This window comes from Megascapheus bottae, chromosome 30 (assembly GCF_031878675.1).
Source record: "Megascapheus bottae isolate mThoBot1 chromosome 30, mThoBot2.hap1, whole genome shotgun sequence".
Classification (NCBI taxonomy): domain Eukaryota; kingdom Metazoa; phylum Chordata; class Mammalia; order Rodentia; family Geomyidae; genus Megascapheus; species Megascapheus bottae.
In genome coordinates this window covers 1,400,000-1,423,345 of record NC_143538.1, presented here as the reverse complement: position 1 = coordinate 1,423,345, position 23,346 = coordinate 1,400,000, and the positions used below count along the sequence as shown (strand labels likewise).

Here is a 23,346-nt window from a genome sequence, read left to right as displayed (position 1 = left end):
CTGCAGGGGCGGGTCCTGGTGACGGCGCCCCTGGCGGCGGGGCGGGGTCCTGCAGGGGCAGGGCGGGGCGGGTCTGTGATGACGGCGCCCCTGGCGGCGGGGCGGGGCCCTGCAGGGGCGGGGCGGGTCCTGGTGACGGCGCCCCTGGCGGCGGGGCGGGGTCCTGCAGGGGCGGGGCGGGGCGGGTCCTGGTGACGGCGCCCCTGGCGGCGGGGCTGCTGGGGTCCGAGGCGGCGCAGCGCACGTCTCAACCCGCGGGGATGATGGCGGTGATGGTGGTGCCCTCTGGTGCGGCCCCGCGCGTGCCCACGCGAGGCCCCCGGTCGTGATCGGCGCGCGCACGCGCGGTCTGCAGGCCCGTCCCGCCGCCTCTCCAGCTCTGGGGTGCGCGCCCCGATCTGGGGGGCCCGGGCCGTGAGCCAAGGCTGTGGAAGAGGCTTCCAGAACCTTCCAGGGAGGCGGCGGCCCCGGCCCTCCACCCGACCTCCGCCCGCCGCCCCGGCGCGGGCGTCCGGGTCGGGTCCAGTCCGGGTCCGGTCCGAGTACCGGCCGCCGGGCCCTGCCCTGCCCTGCCCTGCCCGGGGAGCAGACGCACACACGAGCGTGCAGGAGACACACAGAGAGAGACAGACAGACAGAGAGAGACACAGGGACACAGAGAGAGACACAGAGAAACAGACAGACACAGATGGACACAGAGAGAGACAGACACACAGGGACACAGAGAGAGACACAGAGAAACAGACAGACAGACAGACACGGACACAGAGACAGACAGACACAGAGACAGACAGACACGGACACAGACGCACAGAGAAACACAGACACACATAGACACAGACAGACAGATGGACACAGAGAGAAACAGACACAGACAGACACACACAGAGACAGACACACAGAGAGACAGACACACACACAGAGACAGACAGACAGACAGACACGGACACAAACACACAGAGAAACACAGACACACATAGACACAGACAGACACACAGATGGACACAGAAACAGACAGACACAGAGACAGACAGACACAGACACACAGAGAAACACAGACACACATAGACACACACACAGACACACAGATGGACACAGAGAGAAACAGACACAGACAGACACACACAGAGACAGACAGAGAAACAGACAGACACACACACAGAGACACACAGATGGACACAGAGAGAAACAGACACACACAGAGAATCAAACAGACGGACACAGAGACACACATACACACACAGAAACAGACACAGACACACAGACACACACACAGGCAGACACACAGATAGACACAGAGACATACAGACAGACACAGAGACAAAGACACACACACAGACACAAACACACAGATACAGACAGACAGACACACACAGACGCACAGAAACACACACATACAGACACACAGACACACACAGAAACACAGAAACAGACACAGAGACACACAGACACAGACACACACACAGACAAACACAGAGGCAGACACACAGATAGACACAGAGACATACAGACAGACACAAAGACAAAGACACACGCACAGACACAAACACACAGATACAGACAGACACACACACAGACGCACAGAGACACAGACACACACACACATGCTGCCTTTACCACTAGTTGTTACTTATAAATACCCCACATGCCTTTCAGTACTTCCAGTTAATATAACAAATGAAAACACAAAGTGTCAGAAGTTATTCACCAGGAAAATGTCTTGTAACGAAGCTGGAAGAGCTGAGGTGAATCTTGAACACCAGGCAGTCAGTCACTTTACTGTCACTTCCACAGGTGTTTTCTATTGTCTTTATTTATGTTTGCCTGTCCTAGGGCTGGAACTCAGGGCCTGGCACTAACCCTGAGCTTTTTTTTACTCAAGGCTGGCACTCTACCACAGAGCCACAGCACCGTTCCTGGTTTAGCATTTTATTTTTGTGTTTTAGTGGTGATAAGTCTCATGGGCTTTCCTGCCTGGGCTGGCTTCAAACCACAGTCCTCAGATCTCGGCTTCCTGAGTAGCTGGGATGGCAGGCGGGAGCCAGGAGGTGCCCAGCTCCACCAGTATTTTCTGATTTTGTTACACACCCGCACTGCTGGAATTAAAGGAAACAACAACACAAAAGCTCTCTTTGTAGACTTACACTGGAGGGCTAATTGAATTATTGAGTCACAAAGTCTCCTATAGTCAACTCAAGAAGCTGAGAAAGCACAATAAAATATCAGAGAGAGAGAAAGTCTATAAATTGAAACGTTGAGTCAATTGATAACATTAAGACAGGGTTGGAACTGCTGAATCTAAGCAGAATGAGTCCTTAGAAATCCAGGGGAAGGCTGGGAGTTTGGCCTAGTAGTAGAGTGCCTGCCTAGCATGCACGAAGACCCGGGTTCGATTCCTTGGTACCACATACATAGAAAAAAGCCGGAAGTGGTGCTGAGGCTCAACTGGTAGAGCTCTAGCCTTGAGAAAATCCAAGGACGGTGCTCAGGTCCTGAGATCAAGCCCAGGACAGGCAAAATAAATAAATAAATAAATCCAGGGGAATACAGCTGCAGACATTGTGAGCAGATAATATCCAGAACACAACATTGTTTTCTCATTGAGCCAGCACCGGTGACTCACACCTAGAACCCTAGCTAACTCAGGAGACTGAGATCTGAGGATCATGGTTCAGAGCCAGCTTGGGTAGGAAAGTCCATGAGTCCAGTAGTTCACGCCTGGAGTCCTAGCTGCTCTGGAGGCTGAGATTTGAAGGTGGTTATTCAAAGCCAGCCCAGGTAGGAAAGACCAAGAGATTTACTTCTAATGAACCAGCAGAAAAGCTGAAATGGGGCTGTGGCTCAAGTGGTAGAGCCTTGAGCAAATGAGCTCAGGAACAGAGCCCAGGAACCGGGGTTCAGGCCCCAGGACTGACTCCCCCCAAAAAAGAATTACCCATTAGGGTGTTCACAAGGCCTAGATACAGGGAGGGAGGGAAGGAGGGAGGGAGGGAGGGAAGGAGGGAGGGACCACGACCACGTTCATAGTAGCAAGACACCGGACAACCGTGTTACCAGAAACCACCAGGCCCAGCACCAAAAACAGTGCTGCCATGGCTGTGGCTCCCGGGGTCTGTAGTGCCAGCCCCTGTGGCTCTCGTGGCAGTGGTCACTCCCACTGGGCGAGGTTGCCACTGAAGGGTTGCAAAGCAGTGAAGATTTTCGAGGCTCGGGCAGTCCCCTATGGCTTGATGGCTGCACAAATATTTCCTTGTGCCAGTTAAGCCCTGTGCTTGTGTGTCCTGAACATAATTGTTTTAAAGCAGTGCCTGTGAGTTGCACAAAGGAACTACATTGTGATATCCCCACAGTGTACCCCAATAAAACTCAGCCCTTCCATCCTTCTTGCTCCCTCCCCGCCCCTTTTTTTTTTTGACAATTTTATTGCTTCATTGTCTATCTTTCCAGTGTCTGCACTGGGCTATCAGCTTGGGGCCTATTGGCTGTTTTGTAGCTCAGCCACTTGAATCAACGCTCCACTTCTGGCTTTTGTTGCTTTGTGTGTGTGTGTGTATATATGCTGGTCCTGGGGCTTGAACTTGGGGCCTGAGCACAGTGTCAGAGCTTTTGTGTTCAAAGCTAGCACTCTATCACTTGAGCCACAGCTCCATTTCCATCCGGCTATTATTATTACTACTATTATTATTATTATTTTGCTGGCTAGTTGGAAATAAGAGTCTCACAGATTTTCCTGCCCAGGTTGGCTTTGAACTGCAATCCTCAGCTCTCAGCCTCCTGAGAAGCTGGGATGACAGGCGTGAGCCACCCCGCCCAGCTCCCACCCCACTTTCCAGCTCTCACTCCCACTTTCCAAACAAATGTTAGTGAGGATGACACAGGGAGGGCCCGATCATGTGAAGAACTTCAGCTCAAGGCACCATGCTGTGTCTCCTGAGGACTAAAGGACCCAGGGTGATGGAATCTCACCAGCTTTATCTCTTCATTTTTCTGCACTCGGCTCAGTCACCTGCTCTGCCTTTTTCTTCTCTTTTTCACCCAGTTCCCAGTTCCTGGAAATGCTGCTTTCCAGGCCTTGTCATTTCTTCCATATCTCATGGCGTAGCTCCATGGTGCTGGGCCACAGAAAGACACCCGTGGCTTCTCCTGTGATTGTCGACTCTTGCCAAGAAAGGACAAAAAAAAAATAAAAAGAGCCCGGAGTCCTATTCCAGGCCAAGGACAGAACAATGGGCTGGCTGTATTTCTGTTGGCCGCAGACTTATGCGGGAGTTTATGTGTCCCACCGTCAAGATTCAAAGGACGGTTTTCTGACTCTTCAACTCCTGATCTATTCTGTGTGTGTGTGTGTGTGTGTGTGTGTGTGTGTGCACATGCATGCACACATCAGAACTGGGGTTTGAACTCAGAGCCCAGGCTCTGTTCCTGAGCTTGTTTTGCTCAAAGCTGGCATTCTTCCACCTGCACCACACCTCCACTTCTAGCTTTTTGCTGGTTAATTGGAAATAAGAATCTGATGTGCTTTTTTTTTGCCTAGGCTGGCTTTGAACTAAAGTTCTTAGACCTCAGCCTGGTGAGAGCCATGCATTCCCAGACTTTTTTTTTTTTTTTTTTTGCCAGTCTTAGGGCTTGAACTCAGGGCCTGGGCAATGTTCTCAGGCTATCCCAAGGCGAGCAGTCTACTACTTGAGCCATGACACAACTTCCGGGTTTTTTTCTGTGTATATGGTACCAAGAAATCAAATCCAGGGTTTTGTGCATGCTAGGTAAGCACTCTATTACTGGGCTATGCTCGTGACCCCTCCCAGACTACTTCTGTTTCTTTCCTTTTTTTTTCCCCCTTTGGGTGTGAGGGGCACATGTGGTGGACTTGAACTCTGGGCCTGAGCCTTGTCCCTAGCCTTGAGCCACAGCCCCACTTCCTGTTTTCTAGAGATTAATTGGAGATAAAGAGTCTCACGTTGCTTAGTTCCCAGGCTGGCTTTAAAACCTCGATCCTCAGATCTCAGCCTCCTGAGTAGCTAGGATGACAGGTCCTGCTTCTTAATTAACAGTGCCATCTGCTATTACAAATGTATCCATTACCTCTCAGCTCCTCTCATCCTTTTTTCAGGTATCTACCAACTTTCCACTAAACGTCACATCAGAATTTTGGAATAATAAGAATAAGCTCAGCCATGCAAAAGTGAAGTGTGTAGAAAATACATCAAATCAATCACCTCAAATTTTCTAAAGTGGATATTTAAATCAGGCAACCAGTTTATAAAGTGTTGAGTAATACTAACACATGTATAAAACATTCATTAAAGAAATAATAGGCAGCCGGGAGAGGGGGCTCACGCCTGTCATCCTAGCTACTCAGGAGGTTGAGATCTGAGGATCAAGGTTCAAAGCCAGCTCGGGCACTAAAGAACGTGAGACTCCAGCTGGGAGTTTGGCCTAGTGGTAGAGTGCTTGCCTAGCATGCACGAAGAACTGGGTTCAATTTCTCCATACCACATATATAGAAAAGCCAGAACTGGTGCTGTGGCTCAAGTGGTAGAGCATTAACCTTGAGGAAAGCCCAAGGACAGTGTTCAGACCCTGAGTTCAGTCCCCAAGACAGGCCAAAAAAAAAAGAACATGAGACTTATTTCCACTTAACCACCAGAAAACCAGAAGTGGGGCTATGGCTCAAGGGGTAGGGTGGTAGCCTTGAGCTAAAGAGCTCAGGGACAGTGCCCAGGCCCAGAGTTCAAGTCCCATGACCCACAAAAAGAAAGAAAGAAAGAAAAATGAAAGGAAGGAAGGAAAGAATAAAATATGGGAGATGTAGAGCATTGGATTTTTTTGTCTTTCTTTTACTTTTTTTAGGATTTTCCAATCCCTTACTCTTTTTCTTTTTCTTTGGCCAGTCCTGGGCTTTGAACTCAGGGCCTAAGCACTGTCCTTGGACTTTCTCAATGCTAGAACTCTACCACTTAAGCCACAACACCACTTCTGGCTTTTTTCTATGCATGTGGTACCGAGGAACCCGGGTCTTTGTGCATGCTAGGTAAGCACTCTACCACTAGGCCAAACTCCCGGCCTCTCTCTTTTTGTAGGCATGAACTACCACATCTGGCTCTCTCTATCTTGTTAATAAGGATTCTAGACTAGAAGTGAATAATACAGGCAGGGAGGTTGATGAGGCAGCGTGGATGGATGGATGGAAACAGTATATATATATGGACGTGCTGGTGGTTCATCCATGTCATCCTAGGTACTCAGGAGGCTAAGACCTGAAGGATCACAGTTCAAGGCCAGTCGAAGCAGGAAAATCTATGGGACTCTTCTTATGTACCACCAAAAAATCAGAAGTGGAGGTGTTCAAGTGGGTGAGCACCATCCTAGAAGACAAAATCCAAGGCCTTGAATCCAAGCCCCAGTAGCAGGAAAACAAAGCAGAACAAAATGCCCGGGAGTCCCCAGACATCCAGCCCCGAGGCCCACACACACTCCAGGCCCCGCCTCTCCCTGTTTTAGGCCTTCCTGGAGTGGCTTAGCCTCAGGGATGAAAACAAAAGTTGCCAGTGATGCCAGCTCCACCATAGCCGCAGGGCGTTCCTGGAATCACCCAAGGCCAAGGTGTCCAGGAAAACTCAGGTACAGGACCCAGGCCTTGGCCTGGGGAAGATGGGGGGGGGATCACTGAGCTGAGCACTCAGGACATTTGTCCTTAGTCCTAGCAAGGTCATGGCCCCTGCTCCACTGGCACCAGACTAGTACCTCTCACCCAGTGAGAGGTACCTCCAGTGCAAGGAAGCCAATTTGTGCCTGATTCCTGCAGAATCTCAGCTCCGGGTATGGCAAGCTCCCTGGAGCCCTGACTCAGGCTGAATTAGGCACAGAAAGCAATCAGTAAGAGGAATCTGTGGACGTGGGGAACACCTGTGGCAGTGCAGCAGGCAGATGGCTGCAGGGACAGGAACTAAGAGACCTGTGTGTGAGTCGAAGGTCTGGAAAGTTCTAGAAAGTTCAGGATGATGAGACTGCCTCAAGATACTGGGGTATCACACAAGAATAAAGACACCAATTCCAAAAGAACTTAGGCAAGATTTTCTGCAGACGAATGAGAGTTTGCTGGGCTCTGGTCCACGGGGTTTTATCCCTAATACGTTACAGCCCTTTCTTCTGATTAGCCAGACTTTGATTTACAATTCCTGCCCAACTGCCCATTTGAAAGAGGTGAAAAGTTCACCCAAGCCATCAAGCAAAACCAGTGAACCTGACCAAAACAGGAATTCTCCAGAAAAACAATTCCTACTCAACTGGTACTCTACCACTTGAACCATGCCTCTCTCCCCTAGAGAAATACTTCTTACACACAGGACTTGGTTTAATGAAATTAGTGTCTTGTAAGATGATGTCTACTCCAGGCAATGTTTATACCAAACAACCACTTTGGACAGAAGAGATTCCAACTCTTAACAGAGTGTGCATGCTCTGGTAGCAGTTGAACCCAGGGAAACTGAGGCACGGCTCTGCTGGGCTGAGAAAGTCTAGCCCTAGGGAGCTTCCAACATGGAGGGGTTCTGGGAAGGGCACCCTAGAGAAATAGGTAGAGAATGAAGAGGAGAAAGGGTGGTGGGCCCAGAGCAGCCCCCGGGGGACGGGACAAGCAGGCAGGTTTTGTAATATAATCAACAGTTGGGGCTCCGAGGAACCCCTCTGACCCATGAGCAGCTCCTGTCCCCAGCAGCACACACCGGAAGGCCATAGCTCCAGCCCTGGGCAAGATCTGAGATCTCAAGGAGATTACAGATTCATGCAGACATTACCAATGCTGTAACCTTTCCTGTAGATACCCTGGTATATAACTTGGTAAAGTTATCTTTTGTTAATTATCATTTTACAAAGGGGGTTCAATCCAACAAGTCCAATTGTGAAATCAGTGCATCTGGATGGGTATCACCCACCCATTCTTCCATTCTTACCCCCCCTCCATCTCTCCTCACCCATCAGGACATTGAATATGAGGGCACATTCACCCAGCCTCCCCCTCGCCATTCATCCACCCTGCGCACCACAAGCCCTAGCTTCCTGATGTTTATTTGGTTAAACCATGGCAAGCCTTCCGCCAAGGCCTCCCTGGGGGCCAGAACTCAGGGTGCAGGATTCGAATCCGGACCCACAGTTTAGCTGGGGTGATGTGTTGGGGATTGTGAAGGCTTACAAACTTTGGGCAGAATGGGAAAAAGAGAAAGAGGGGGAGAAGAAGAAGAGAAAGGGGCAAACCAAGTGTTAAGTCAGAGACAGCCCTGATTTGTATTTCACTAAAAGAAAGAAAAAAGAACCAAGAGTTAGGTGTGTCTCTGGCCTGCCACCCCAGCTACACAGGAAGCTGAAATCTGAGGATCTGGGTTTCGAAGCTGGCTAGGGCAGAAAAGTCCATGAGAGTCCTTATCTCCAATTAACCAGTAAGTGGAGCTGTGGCTTAAATGATAGAGCCCTGAGTTCAAGTCCCAGAGTTGTGACTCCCCCCAAAAAAGTGTTTATAGCTATCATGCATCCAAGAGTGGGGGAAGAGTGGAAATATCGCAATATATATATATATATATATATATCAACACATATATATGGATATCGATGTAGGCATGCTATCTATCCATCCATCTACTGCAGTGCTAAGGTCGTGGTCCCCCCCCCGCCCCCCAAGAAATGTCTTGCTATGGAACAGACTCCTTAGGTCGCCTTTTCCACCTCTGCCTTGCCACATCCCCTCCCCGCGCTCTTCTTCCTTGGTGGTGATCCTCAGAGAGCCAGTCCAGGGCCTGGCCAGGTCCAGGTCAGCACACGCGGCCCGGCCGGCTGCCTGGATGGCTCCCTGGATGGTGTGGAATCAGTGATGACCTTCCGAGGAGAGCTGGCTGGGCCCGCAGCGCGGTGCGGGCTCTGCGTCACCTCCAAGGCCGTAATGCAGCGGGAGGAACGCCAGACGGGCGCCCCAGAACTTCCTCAAACCTGAATCGAGGGTCCCCCCCCCCCCCCACACACACACCAAGGGCGGCTAGAGGCCAAGAAAAGGCGCCTTCGGCTCCTTTAAGAGGCGCAGCCTGCTCGAACCTGATTGGCGGACGCGGCTGTCTCTCTCCCCCACCCCGCAGGGGGGCGGGTCCCGGTTGCCGGGGAACGGCGCAGGGGTCGAGCGGCGGCTGCGCAGAGCGCGCGTCGCCGTCGGGGGTGGGCCGCGCGCGGGGCGCGGGGGTCCGCGGGATCGCCCGCCAGGCCGAGCAGTTCCCCGCCGCCGCCGTCGCCGTCGCCGTCGCCCGGCTCGCCGCGCCGGGCCTCCGCGGGCCTCCGGCACCATGGGCCAGTGCGGCATCACCTCCTCCAAGACCGTGCTGGTCTTCCTCAACCTCATCTTCTGGGTGAGCGGGGCGCGCGGGGGAGGAGGCCGCGGCCTGGGCCCGGGGCCATCGCGGGGGCCCCCCGGGCACGGCGCCGGGGTTCCGCGGCGGGAGGCCGGGCCCCGGGCCGGGAAGCTCTGGTTACCGATTCCTCCTCGCCCGGCGCCAGGCCGGACTTCGGGGCGGGGGATCGGGAGCGGGCGGCCCGGGCCGGGACCCCCGGAGGCCGGGGGAGGCCGGGGCGGCCCCCGCGCGGGGGGCGGGCGCCCTCGGGGTGCGGGCCCGGCCCGCCAGGCCCGTCCCCCCTCCGCCTCTTTGTGTCTGCGGGCCGGGGCTCGGACGCGGGCCCGGCTGAGCGCCCCACCCCGGGACCCAGGCTGCGCGCCCGGGCGTCGTGTGATTTATTTGTTTCTCTTCTTCTTTTCTGGCCGATTGGAAACCAGAGCCTCGCAGACTTTTCCCACCCGGGCTGGCGTCGAGCTGCCATCCGCCACCCCACCACCCCGGCCTGGCCCGGGCTGCCAGCCCCCGGCCTTCTCAGTGGTCGCCTGCGGTTGGCTTCCCTTCCGGGGGGGGGGAACGTTCCTGACCCCCCTTCTTGGTCGCCCCCAGGCGAGGGAGCAGTCCCTACCCACGCCCTTCCATTCCGGACCTTGCACCCGGATAAACCTTTTTTAAGTACGCCCTGCTCCTCCTTTTATTTGGTTTAGCCACTGAAGCCCCTCCTCCATCACCAGCTGGCCCTGACACCAGCACTGGACAGGCTCTTCTATACCCAGTCCAGAACATTCCTTAAACATTCCCTCCAGCCCTGCTTCTGAGTAATCCTCCCCCCCCACATCATCTCCACCCACAAATAGGCAGGACACCTGTTCCCTACTGGCCCCTAACAAAGAGAGAACCTAGCCCTCGCTGGTGATCTGATCAGAACAGAATACTTAGACATAATCAAATCCCTTATTTGCTGGGAGGATCCTAACTTTGGGTGCCTTTTTAAAGCCACCTGCCTGACCCTGGGCTTTCCAGAATTTCTTCTTTTTGACTCAAACCAGTGTTGCTCCTCCTTTGAATTACAGGTATGTGCATGCACACTGGGGCTTGAACTCAAGACCTCTGGCTCCTGCTTGCCCTTTTCAGCTAAAGGCTGGTGCTCTTGCATTTGAGTCACAGTTCCACGTCCCGATTTTTGCTGGTTCATTGGAGATCGATCTTCCAGACTTCCCTGGCTTCAAACTAAGGTCCTCAAATCTCAGCCTCCTTAGTAGCGGGATTACAGGCATAAGTGCCTGCCTAAGTTACAGAAGACAAAAGCCAGGCCCCCTGGCTCACGCCAGTACTCCTACTCCAGAGGACGAGATGTGGATAGTGCAGTGTGAAGCCAGCCTGGGCAGAGGAATCAGGGAGGCTCCTCTTCCATCAGCCACTCAAAGCCTGGAAGTGGAACTGGCTCACATGGTAGGGCATTTGCCTCGAGTGGAAAGTCTCAGGGAGAGCGCTCAGGCCCGAGTTCAAGCCTCAGGACCAGCACACAAAACAATTCAGAGACACCCTCCCTCCAAAATGAGAAATGTTTTGTTATGAGGTAGTCAGGTACTTAAGGGACTGAAACCTGGCACTGCACTCTAAAGGAGCCTGCTGAATTAGTGAGCATGGCTGTTGGTTTTTGGAAACGGTGCACCAGGGGAGATCCAGGCTCAAAGCTCAGGACAGGAGGTGGTGTTCTTGCCATGAAGTGTTGGACTATTTTTGTATTGTCATATTTTCATTAACCAAATTGGCAAGTCATCAAAGTGATGTTCGGGACTTTAGAAACTGGGTTTGTTAAAAAATACAAAAACAAATACATACCACACACTTGGGGCCGGGAGTTTGGCCTAGTGGTAGAGTGCTCGCCTAGCATGGGTGAAAGCCCAGGTTCGATTCCTCGGTACCACGTACATAAAAAAGCTAAAAGTGGTGCTGTTGCTCAAGTGGTAGAGCGCTATCACACGCACGCACGCACGCACACACACACACACACACACACGCACACTTGTCTGCTGGTAGGATAAGACTTGGTGACGCCTGATGCCAGTGGCTCCCACCTGTAGTCCCAACCTCTCAGGAGACTGAGATTTGAGGATTATCCTTTGAAACCAGCTGGGGCAGAAAGGTTCAGTGAGTCACCAGAAAATAGGAAGTGCTACTATGGTTCAAAGTGGTAGAGGGCTCAGGCACAGCACACAGGCCCTGAGTGCAAGCCCCACGACCAACAAAATATGAAAAGACTGGTAAGGAAGCTAAGGCACAGAAAGCACAGTTGGGGCGCCTATTATATGTAATTCCAGACAGATCATTAGTTTCTAATTGCTGGGGGACAGTATTCAATGTGACACCTGACAGGTCCCTCGTTTCTGACTGCTCGGGGACAGTATTCAATGTGACACCTGACAGGTCCCTCGTTTCTGACTGCTGGGGGACAGTATTCAATGTGACTCCTGACAGGTCCCTAGTTCCTGACTTGGCGTGGGAGTGGGAGGCTGCTCTCACAGTGGGGTTTCCAGGTTGACCAGCTAAAGTAGCCCTGCCAGGAGACATACCCTGGTCCCCCGCTCTAGAGTCCCCTGTGGTAATTTCAGAAGACTGGGAACGGGAGGGGGTGGGTAGGCAGGCACTCTTAGGGTGCTTCCTCTGATGCAAACTGATGAGGAGTCTTGCTCGGCATCCATGCTAGCACTTCAGCTACCTGTTTAACAACTGTGTCCCGCTGAAGTCGAGGAGGAGGAAACATAAGCAAACCTCTTCCCTGGTTCTTTGTAGTTCTAGGAAGCACATGTTAAACAGACCCCTCCTGAGGCTAGCCAGGACAGAATAGTCCAAGAGACTCCCATCTCTAAATTAACCAACAAAAAGCTGATTATTTCACCCGGGAGGCCTTGTTTGAAACAAGATGTTGAGCCACAACTCCACTTCTGGCTTTTTGCTGGTTAGTTGGAGTTGAGTCTTATGTGTGGCGTTCTCTGCCCTGGCTACCTTCAAACCACAGTCCTCAGATCCCTAAGGAGCTGGAATTACAGGCATGAGCCACGAGCACCTCCGGCTTCACTTTGTGTGCCCTACTAGAAAAGGCAGTTGCCAAATGTTAACTGCGCGTGTTTATCTCAGGCATTAGAGGCCAGAGAACAAACCTTGCTCTTGCTTTTACAGTATAATCTTTGCAGGGCTGTTCAGGTGCCCAGTTTTCTTCTTATGAACAGCTTAATGGAAAAACCCCTGCACATTGGAATAGCACAGGCATATGGGCATCTCTGTGCACACGTGTGAAACACTCTTCTTATACAAACCAGCCTGGAAAATCATCTATAACCTTTATCCTGCCTTAAGAAGAGGTGTCAGCCTGTGTGGCTGCATATTGAGGAAAATTGCTTTGCTATAATATGACAGGAATATGTGAGCACAAATTACTCATAGACAGAATCATGAAAAAGACAGGGAAGCAGCTTCCCTGTTCTTACAGAACTCTAAAGCAAGAGTAGCAGTTAAAGAAAGCCCAGCAAGGTTATGCATTCCTGTAATCCCAACTCCTAGAGGTGCAGTCAGGAGTTCCAGGCAAAATTAGGAAAGACCCCTATCTCAAAAATCTCACACCTGTAATCCTAGCTACTCAGGAGGAACCAAAGGATTGTGCTTCAAAGCCAGCTAGGATAGAAAATTCCAAGGGACATCCATCTCCAAAATAACCAATAAAAAGCCAGGTTGGTTCAAGTGAAGGAGTGCCAGCCAGGTGATGGAAATGTCCCCGCCTGGGTTTGGGGCACTTGCCTAGCCAGCTTGGGGTACTGGGTTCAAGCCCAAGAAATCTTTTATTTTTATTTTATTGTCTGTGTGCACATGCTCTGGGTACTGTCCCCTTAAGACGGGTGCACTACCATTTGAGTCACAGTTCCATTTTGGCTCTTTGGTGGTTAATTGGAGATAAAAAAAAAAAATCCCATAGGCTTTCCTACTCTGGCCCACATCAAACGGTGGTCCTGACATCTCAGCCTCCTGAGTAGGTAGGATTATAGCTTGAGCTACCAGTGCGGTGGCTATGTGTGGTATGTGTAGTCCTTTTTTGGTTGTTGTTGAGGGCATTTAAAAAAAAATCTGTTGTTATTTTAGAGGTGATGCCCAAGTGGGGTTATATTTGCACATGTCACACACATAATAGGTAGCTGAAATGTCACAGGGTGAATGAAGTTTGGGGTAGAATTACCAGTGATTTCTTACTGGGTAAACGGAGGAAAGTACTGAGCTCTGTGCCTCATACCTGCAATCCCAGCCACTCAGGAGACTGAGATGGGGGATCATAGTTCAAATCTAGCGCAGGCAGAGATGTCTGTGAGACTCTCTTATCTCCCTTTATCAACCAAAGCCAGAAGAGGAGCTATGGCTCAAGTGGTAAAGAGTACCAGCCCTGAGTGAAAAAGCTCAGGGACAGTGCCAAGGCCCTTGAGTTTAAGGCCCAGTAATATCACCAAATAAATAAATGAAAGGAATTGGGCAGTATTTTTTTTTTAAGCATCACAAAAACTTATGTAAGAATGAAATCTTTCTTCTTCTGTGACCATGCAGAAACATACCACGATGCCGCCTGAGCTTTGGGATCTCATAAAAATAGCTTTGTTTTTCAGAGGAGCAGCTTGGTGTCCTGAAAAGGCTCCGGCTGTCCTGAAGTTTTCGGCTGCTGGGACTTAATTTAAGCATGGGTGTATTCAAGGGTACAGAAAAGCAATTTTCAGAAGATGATTCTTTTCTGCGCCTTTAGGCTTCGGCCTTTCCCCTAAATTCCCCTCCCCTTCTTTGTCAAAAGGAGGTTTATTTTTAGTCGTCTGCCCTGGCACAAATCCTTCTTGCATGAGCAGAGCCGAGAAGTGACTAAAGCAGTCAACCCATTTCCCCATGCCTTCCCTCTCCCCCCATGCTCTTCCCCCTTTGTCCCCTCCCTTCCTCCCTTCTACTTCCTCTTCTCCTCCTTTCCCCCCCCTCCTTTGCAGCTGCTTTGTTGACAAAGCTCTGATCCCTTGACAGCTTCCAAGCCCATCACGGCCCTGGGCAGGAGGGTTTAACCCTGCTTACCTTTGTCTAGCTTCTCCATGAATAGCCGGAGACCTGAGTTGAGTGGCCTGCAAAGGCCCCGCCACTGGTGGGTGCTCAGCACCCCGCCCCCGCGTCTGGCTGAGTTGCTTGGGGCTGGCTTGCTGCCTCCAGGCATCATTAGGTCACGGGCCCAGGCTGTTCACGTTGTTGGTATTGCTTTGTACATGTTCTGCAGCTGAGCATGAGAGTGCCCTGAGCGGGTTCCAGTCTTGGGTCTAGGAAATTCTGTGGATAAAAAGGACAGTGGAGGAGCCATGTGGACAGTCCCTGTAGCTGGGGTGCAGCGTTCTGCCCCGCTGTCTGCCGCCTCAGTGGACCACTGTCCACTGTCCTTTGTGGGCCTTGAGGCTGACCCCCGGCAGCCTGTGTGACTGTCCGTAGCCGACACTTCCACTCATTGGCTGGTGCTCCACCAGCTGAGCCACACCTCCAGCCCCATGCTTTGTGTCTTAGTAGACAGCAGCAAGGCCACTTTATCAGAGGCCTCACTGCATCTGTCACAACCCCTTGTGTGTGCTGTTGGCTGGTTTCCTGCCTGAGTCAGAATTGCACACAAAGCGCAAATTTAATAGGAGTTTCTTCAGCTTGAAGCCCATCATTTTATACCTGAAGCGCAGGGCATTTTTCACTGCCATCTGCTTCAAGTTCAGTCTCCAGTTTTGTACTGTCCATGCAGCCTGAAACTTACTTACTAGCTGTGGCATGCACTCATAGTCCCAGCACCTTGAGACCCAGCTTACAGAAGCTCACTAGAGGCTTAAAAAATGGAACTCAGAGTTTATTCATTTTAAGGTTTAAAGCTGCTGCCATTCTTGCTTAAAAAAGCTTATGGTTTACTTAGGGGAACACACTCCGATTCCCCCCTCCCTATCATTTTAAATCAGGTTGCTTCCCCACTGAGTGACAGTGATTCTAATGGTATAGGAAAATCCCCTCATGGTGTGCCAGCCTGCCCACTGCCACATATCTAAGCCATGATTGAGAGTTTAGAGTGAATGCCCTTTCTGTCTTTGTCAGCCCTGGAGCTTGATCTCAGGGCCTGGGCGCTCTTTCTAAGTGTTTGTGCTCAAGGCTAATAATGTTCCAGTACTTTGAGCCACGGCTCCATTTCCAGCTTCTTGGTGGTTAATGGAAGATAGTCTCACAGGAAATGTCGCTGTGTGTGACTCAACGTGGTAGAGCACTAGCCTTGAGCTGAAGCGCTCAGGAACAGTTCCTCGCCCAGAAGAGTTCAAACCCCACTACTGAAGAAAAGAAAAGAAAAATAGTCTCACAGACTTTCCTGCCTGAGCTGGCTTTGAACCGTGACCCTAAGATCTCAGCCTCCAGAGTAGCTGAGATGATAGGCATGAGCCACCAGTGCCCCGCGGGGATGATAGTTCTGGAGGTGACTGAGGGGTTCTGTTCTAAAGGGTGTCTCTGTGAGTTCTGCACAACCTGCCTCTGCGCAGTCCTGAGGGAGAGGCCGGGTGGTGGTGAGGCCGAGGATGGAGATGGAGCGTGCAGTCAACACTTGAGGCTTTCCCGGGAGCCCGTTAGACACGCAGGGCCGGGGAACCTCCCAGGAGTGGAGCAGGGGTGTCTGGTATTGCTCAGCCAGCCTCTAGCTTTACCCTCTTGGTCTTTGAGGCCTGTGTGGGGCTCCCCAGTTGCAGGGCATGGAGAGGAGGAGGAGGGGTGCAGATCCCCAGCCGGCTGGCCGCTCCCTTTTATCCCCAGCCCGGGGGCCCGCCCCTCTGCCCGGATTGGCTGAGCGCGGGCTGGGGGCGGGGCCCAAGTAAAGGGACGTGAGGGCAAGTGAGGGCGGTCCGGCTTCCCCCTGGCCGCCCCGGGCTGCCCAGGAGAGGGAGGAGGCGGTGGCGGCGCCGGGCAGGACTCAGGGAGGGTCTGTCGGGCCTGTCCGCAGGGAGCCGCCGGCATTCTGTGCTACGTGGGAGCCTACGTCTTCATCACCTACGACGACTACGACCACTTCTTCGAGGACGTGTACACGCTGATCCCGGCCGTGGTCATCATAGCCGTGGGCGCCCTCCTCTTCATCATTGGCCTCATCGGCTGCTGCGCCACCATCCGGGAAAGCCGCTGTGGCCTGGCCACGGTACGGGACCCCAGCGGGGCGCGGGGCGGAGTGGGCCCCCCAGAGACTGCTCAGAGCTGGTGTCTTTCCCTTGTTCTTAATTTTTGACCATGTTTTCTTGCAGTTTGTCATCATCCTGCTCTTGGTTTTTGTCACAGAAGTGGTCGTCGTGGTTTTGGGATATATTTACAGAGCAAAGGTACGTTGTCTCCTCTGTGATTTAAACGATGCAGTGTGTGTGTGCGTGTGCATGTGTGCATGCATGTATGCGCATGTGAGCCAGTCCTGAGTGTTGAACCCCAGGGCCTGGCCACTGTCCCTAGCTTTTTCACTCAAGGCTGGCACTCTACAGCTTGAGCCATAATACCTGGGCTGGCTTTGAATCTTGCTCCTGAAACCTCAGCTTCCTCAGTAGCTAAGATGACCAGAATGAGCCACAGACACGTGGCTTCATCTTCTCAACTGTATTTCATTTTCTTTTATGCTACTTCAAAGGAAGCTCCAATGGAGTAGTTGATCAGCTGAGAAGTTTCTTCATTTCTTCAGCTGATGAAGCCTTGGTGTACTGCAGAGGGGTGGAATACAGAAACTTTGTTTCATGAGGATTTCATTTTCCATGGCTGCTTAAGACATAAGAGATTTTTAGAATTGTGATCCTGCTTGCACCCTGTGCTAAGGAAGAGGGCTCCTGCCAGTTTAGGCTACAAAGAGCCTGTGGGCAGCACCTCTTTCTTGCTCTCCTTCCCTTCTCTTCATCATTCCCTTCTCTTCTCTTTATATTTAGCTTGCTTTTACTTTCTGCCTATAATTCTTAGGACTAAACAGGCTGCTTTTAATCCTGTGTCATTATAGAACCATGACAAAGGTAGAATGAAATCATTCCCAGGTAAGTAAAAGCATGGTGGATCTCACTGGGACTCAGTAGGTTCTATGCCTATGATTTGGTTATCCCATCACTGGTAAAATTACCAAATGGTGGACCCAGGAGTGTGGCTTAGTGGTAGAGTGCTTGCCTGACATTCATGAAGTCCTGCATTCAATACGTTAGTACCACATACACAGAAAAGGATGGAAGTGGTGCTATGGCTCAAGTGGTAGAGCGCTAGCCTTGATAAAGCCCAAGGACAGTGCCCAGGCCCTGAGTTCAAGCCCCAGGACTGGCAAAAAATATATATAATAATAATTACTGAATGGCTGTAATTGGTTTGCAGAGAAGTGAGATCTGGGGGAACAAGCTATATTACATGGCACTAACACCATTTTTGTGAGTGTTGACAACAGTGTTTTCATTACAGATCCTAAAGACCTGCGGGTTACTTCTGCATGTTTGGCTAAACGAAAACATTGAATAAAGAGCAGTAACAAATATATGTAGATATATTTTTAAAATTTTATTTTGTGCTAGTCCTGGGGGCTTGAACTTGGCCTGAGCTGGCCCTGAGCCTTTTTGCTCAAGGCTAGTGCTCCATTACCTGAGCCACATCTCTACTTCCAGCTTTTTTAGTGATGACTTAGAAATAGGCATCTCATGGACTCTCCTGCCTGGGCTGGCTTTGAATCACCGTCCCTGGATCTCAGCCTCCTGAGCATCTAGAATTACAGGTGGGAGGCACCAGTGCCCAACTTGTCCAAAAATAATCTTATAGAGGCGTCAAAGTTTCCTTTTTTTACCTCCTTCAGGAAAGGAACAGAAGTAAGTTTTTAAGAGACCACACTGGAAACTTACCGGGAAAATGAAGACATCACTCACAGTTGATGTCTGTCCCTCGCTTGCTTTCCTCTCCTGCCGCCTGCCACCCCCTCTTCTCACACCTGGTCTTTCCTATGACATCCTGTAGCTGAACTCTTGCTTGTCTGTTTGAATCTGCATGGCCAGAAGAAAGGAGAAACTGGGAGAGCTCTGGGTGTAGCTCACCTGAACTAGTGTTATTTTTTGTCTTGCTTCAGGTGGAGAATGAGGTTGACCGCAGGATCCAGAAAGTGTACAAGACCTACAATGGAACCAGCCCGGATGCTGCCAGCCGGGCCATCGACTATGTACAGAGGCAGGTGAGCGAGGGGCGCCTTCTTGCTGCGGGAGATGCTCCCTGCATGCTTCCTTCACCCTGATGTGTTCACACTTTCCCGAGCCAAGACCCAGTCCAAGCCAGGAAGAAGAAACATCTCAGACCCTTCTTTGTATGTGCCAGTACTGCCGCTTGAGCTCAGGGCCTTGCCCTCCCCTCTTTGCTTTTTCCCATTAAGGCTGGTTGCTCTGCCACTTGAGCCACAGGTCTTTGTCGGATGGAGATGAGAATCTTGGATTTGTCTGCCGGGGCTGGCTTCAAACCTTGATCCTCAGGTCTCAGCCTTCTGAGAGGCTAGGATGGCAGGCGAGAAGTCACCCATGCCTGGCCAGCATTTCCTTTATCGTAGGAAGTTTTATTGGATGTTGCTGATCTAGAATAGCATATTTTAAAACTCTACATAAAACTGAAGCTCAGCCTAGGTGTAGGTACACATGTGTGTCTTCTGGGAACAATGACTACATCCTTTCTCTCCTCCAGTTGCACTGTTGTGGAATTCATAACTACTCAGACTGGGAAAATACAGACTGGTTCAAAGAAACCAAAAACCAGAGCGTCCCTCTGAGCTGCTGCCGACAGACTGCCAGCAGCTGTAACGGCAGCCTGGCCAGGCCCTCGGACCTGTACGCTGAGGTGAGTCCAACCAGACGTCCCGGCCCTGCCGTCTCCCCGCCTCCTGGCCCCTCCTTGCGCTCTGTTGTGTTTGCATGCATCCAAGTTGCCCTGCCCAGGAAGCCTTGCCTTCCGTTCCCATTGCCACCAGCCAGCCTGTGAGCCGGCCATCCTTCCAGAGACTCTGCTGAGGATTGCCTGTGTGTGTTGCAGGGCTGTGAGGCTCTGGTTGTGAAGAAGCTGCAAGAAATCATGATGCATGTGATCTGGGCAGCCTTGGCCTTTGCAGCAATCCAGGTGAGACGGGACCATGGGTCTGTTGTTTTTAGGTATTCTATCAATGTATTGCGGAATTACTCACTCTGTCCTCCTCTCTCCCTTCTAGTTTTGGAGCCAAGAGCATAACCTAGTGGTAGAGTGCACGCCTAGCATGCATGAAGCCCTGAGTTAGATTACTCGGTACCACATACACAGAAAAAAACAGAAGTGGTGCTGTGGCTCAAGTAACAGAGTGCTAGCCGTGAGCAAAAAATGCCCAAGGACAGTGCCCAGGCCCTGAGTTCAAGCTCCAGGACTGGAAAAAAAACAAAAACCTAGTGGTTTTGAAAATGAAAACTACGTATAAACGCTTAGTTTCAAGGGGGATAAAATTCCACTTGAAATAACCCAGGAGTTTTCCCTAATGTATTTTAATTTTTGAAAGTGTCTAGAAATGTTCTAATCTTTTGGATACTCAAAATGTCCCATGTAGGGTACCCAGGAGCTTTGTGCTTATACACCAATCCAGATGGAGATGTATGGAGATTTCCATCATAAATAAAGAGATTTAGAGCTAGAAAGAGTGTATGGAGTCGGGTGCAGTGTCTCACCCCTGTAACCCTAGCTACTCGGGAGCCTAAGATCTGAGGGTGGCGGTTCAAAACCGATCTGGGCACTAAAAAGTCCTGAGACTCTTTATCTACAATTAACCACCAGAAAACCAAAAGTGGCACTGTGGCTCAAGGGTTAGAGCAGTAGCTGAAGAGCTCAGGGACAGAATTCAAGTCCCACAGCTGGTCACCTCAGATTCCTATTAGAGGAGCTGATGATTGACAGTTGAGTGAGATCCAATCCAGTGCTGAGCTGGCTGGGCTAGCTCACACCTGTCATTCCAGCTGCACAGGAGCTGAGATCTGAGGGTCCTGGAAGAGGGAGGAAGGACCACTGCCCAGACTGGTTTTCAGAGCTCTGACTGTGCCAGTAGAAGGCAGGAATGTGAGAGCTGGTTTCCCCAGTAAATCAGTGATTGCTTGCTCATTTACCATGGAAGCCTGTGTTCAGTTTTAATGCTGTTAGAAGACTTTTGCTGTACAGTGAATAGAAATGAGTTTCTCTAGGAAGCAGATACTAAACATATGTAGAGTTAACTTATTTAGTAAATGTCCAACAATATATACCAAAAATGTTTTTAAGATGGGGCCGGGAGTTTGGCCTAGTGGTAGAGTGCTTGCCTAGCACGCATGAAGACCAGGGTTCGATTCCTCGGTACCACATACATAGAAAAAAAGCTGGAAGTGGTGCTGAGGCTCAGGCCGAGAAAGGTCAAGAACAGTGCTCAGGCCCTGAGCTCAAGCCCAGGACCTGAGCACTGTCCTTGGGCTTTCTCAAGGCTAGAGCTCTACCACTTGAGCCTAGCACCACTTCTGACTTTTTTCTATGTATGTGGTATCGAGGACTTGAACCCAGATCTTCATGCGTGCTAGGCAAGCACTCTACCACTGGGCCAAACTCCCGGTCCCTTTGTTAATTTTTTTTATGTGTGGGTGAGTGTGACAATACTGGGGCTTGAGCTCGGGACCTGAGTAATGTCCCTTAGCTTGGTGCTCTATCAATTGAGCTACAACTCTACTCCTGGCTTTTGCTGGCTAATTGCTCCCCAGTCTGGCTTCAAACTATGATCCTCAGATCTCAGTCTCCTGGACAGCTAGGATTACAGGTGTGAGCCACAGCACTCGCTTTTAAGTTGCTTTGAACTTGGAAGCCATGACATAGGGTGTTAAAAGTCCTGTGGATCTGGGGGTTCCTGAGTGGGTTGGTGGCTAGAGTGAAGGAGTATGTGGCTTTAAACCTGAAGAATTCAGATTGAGGCCATCGCTCTCTGCCTGTTTCTTAGTAATCGGTCTCTTCAGACTCTGGGCATGTGTTTATGGACCAGGTGCCTTTGCTGAAATTAGATCGGCCCTTTGAAATGAAATAAATAGCTGGGGCCTCTAGGCTGTCAGTGAGGAGTTAGAGCAGCAAATTAACTTTCCTTGAGCCCTTTGGTTACTGTTGATATTTCCTAAGAAGCTGGGTCAAACATTCTGGAATCATTTTCTCTTTAATCCATCTTAATCCCTCCTGCTTTTCTACAAGAACATGGCATGACTTGATTCCCGTTCCAGGGCGGGCTACTGCAGAAGGTCAGTTAAAATACAGGCCCTATTAGAATACAGCACTGAAGCAAGCGTGACCTTTAAAACCTAGGGCGTGTGCTGTCACACCGCCAGGCCTGCCTTGTAAAACCGCCAGTGTGAACAGAATGAAAGCCTGCAGACCGCACTCCAGCCCCGCTGGTTTTACACCAGGGAGCTGTGGGTGAGCAGAGTCGTGGAGTCCCCTGGTCTCAGGTTGGGTGGGGGGGGGGGTTGTGCCGCCCTGGGTCTTGAACGCAGGCGCTGGCGCCCTGGCCTGGCTCTTCCTGCCCTTCACTCCCGAGGGCCCGAGTTCAAGGCCCAGGGCCGGCCCGGCCGTGCTGGACGGACGCTGACCTGTGCCCTTGTCCCCGCAGCTGCTGGGCATGCTGTGCGCCTGCGTGGTGCTGTGCAGGCGGAGCCGGGACCCCTCCTACGAGCTGCTCATCACCGGGGGCACCTACGCCTAGCGGCCGCCGCGCACGCGCCCCGCGCCCCCCCTCTGATGGGCAGGCCGCGGCCTGGCCCCTCCTGACCCCGCGGCGCATGCGCGCTGCCCAGGCGGCACGGACCCTCCCGAGTCCCCTGGGTGCGCCCGGGAGGGGCGGAGGAGGAGGGGGCGGGGCCGAGGAGGAGGCGGGGCCGAGGAGGAGGCGGGGCCGAGGCCTTCGCCCCGCCCCGCCGCGCCCGGGCCTCTGTCCAGGCCTCGACTCCACGACTCCACCGCCGAGAGCGGCCGCGGGCGTGCGCGGAGCGGGCCGGAGGCCACCGCGGTCCACGTTCACGCCTGACCCGGCCCCTGCCTCGTCCTCCCGAATCCATGAGCCCCCAGTCGGTAAGGTAGCCGCGAGCGCCGCCCGCCCGCGTAGACGAGTGCTAGACACCTCACTTGTACATAGGGAACCATTCAATAAACGCGCCCGCCCGCCGTGTGCTGCGCCCGCCGTGTGCTGCGCCCGCCGTGTGCTGCGCCCGCCGTGTGCTGCGCCCGCGCCCTGGGTCCCGCCGTGGGGAGGGGGTTGGCCGCCCCCGCCCCCGCCCCCCGCAGGTGGGGGTTGAGACTGGTAGGTGGAGCTGTCTGCCTGGCAGAGTTGTGTTTTCTTCCCTTCGTGTCGTTTGGGGAGAGGCACAGAACCGCTGTGGGAAGGAAGAAGCCCTTGCGCACATCCTGCCTTTCTGGTCTCCTTTTTGCCTCTGTGAACTCGGTCGCTCACACTCGTGCTGGGGTTTTCTGTCCCAGCCTGGCACGCGACCACCTGAGCCACAGCTCCAGCGCACTGCTCCCCTGCCTGGCCCCGTCCCCACACTGCAGGCAGGCAAGGCTCCCACGTGCCTCCATCAGGAGCGGCACCGCCAGGGCCCCTAGGTACTGCCACCTTCCTCACCAGTAACTCAACCCGGCCTGATGAGACCAGCATCTCAATGTGGGCCCGGGGCTGGGAGCGTGGCCTAGCGGTAGAGAGCTCACCTAGCATGCATGAATCCCTGGGTTCGAGTCTTTACTACCACATACACAGAAAAAGCCAGAAGTGGCACTGTGGCAGAGCACTAACTAGCCTTGAGCAAAAAGTGTCCAAGGACGGTGCCCAGGCCCTGAGTTCAAGCCCCAGGACTTCCCAAAAAAAAAAAATTGTGGGCAATACTCCTCACCCCTTTCCAAGGGCAGAGTGTGGCCT

The 23,346-nt window shown here is 52.1% G+C and overlaps 1 protein-coding gene across 1 annotated transcript; it reads left to right on the top strand.

Annotated features, from left to right (window-relative positions):
• Positions 1–9,158: 9,158 nt before the first annotated feature.
• Positions 9,159–22,292, top strand: Tspan3 (tetraspanin 3). The gene is made up of 7 exons (XM_090321540.1): positions 9,159–9,386; positions 16,390–16,581; positions 16,685–16,759; positions 18,508–18,609; positions 19,107–19,259; positions 19,452–19,535; positions 22,048–22,292. The coding sequence occupies exons 1-7, from the start codon at positions 9,324–9,326 to the stop codon at positions 22,138–22,140; spliced, it is 762 nt and encodes a 253-aa protein (XP_090177666.1). The 5' UTR covers positions 9,159–9,323; the 3' UTR covers positions 22,141–22,292.
• The last annotated feature ends 1,054 nt before the right edge of the window (positions 22,293–23,346 follow it).

What these genes read in the sequence shown, in the direction of transcription:
- Tspan3 (XM_090321540.1), top strand. Translation starts at nt 9,324, where the DNA reads ATGGGCCAGTGCGGCATCACCTCCTCCAAGACCGTGCTGGTCTTCCTC. An exon ending in TCGACTATGTACAGAGGCAG is followed by an intron (nt 18,610 to 19,106) that starts GTGAGCGAGGGG and finishes TCTCTCCTCCAG; the next exon opens with TTGCACTGTTGTGGAATTCA. An exon ending in CCTCGGACCTGTACGCTGAG is followed by an intron (nt 19,260 to 19,451) that starts GTGAGTCCAACC and finishes TGTGTGTTGCAG; the next exon opens with GGCTGTGAGGCTCTGGTTGT.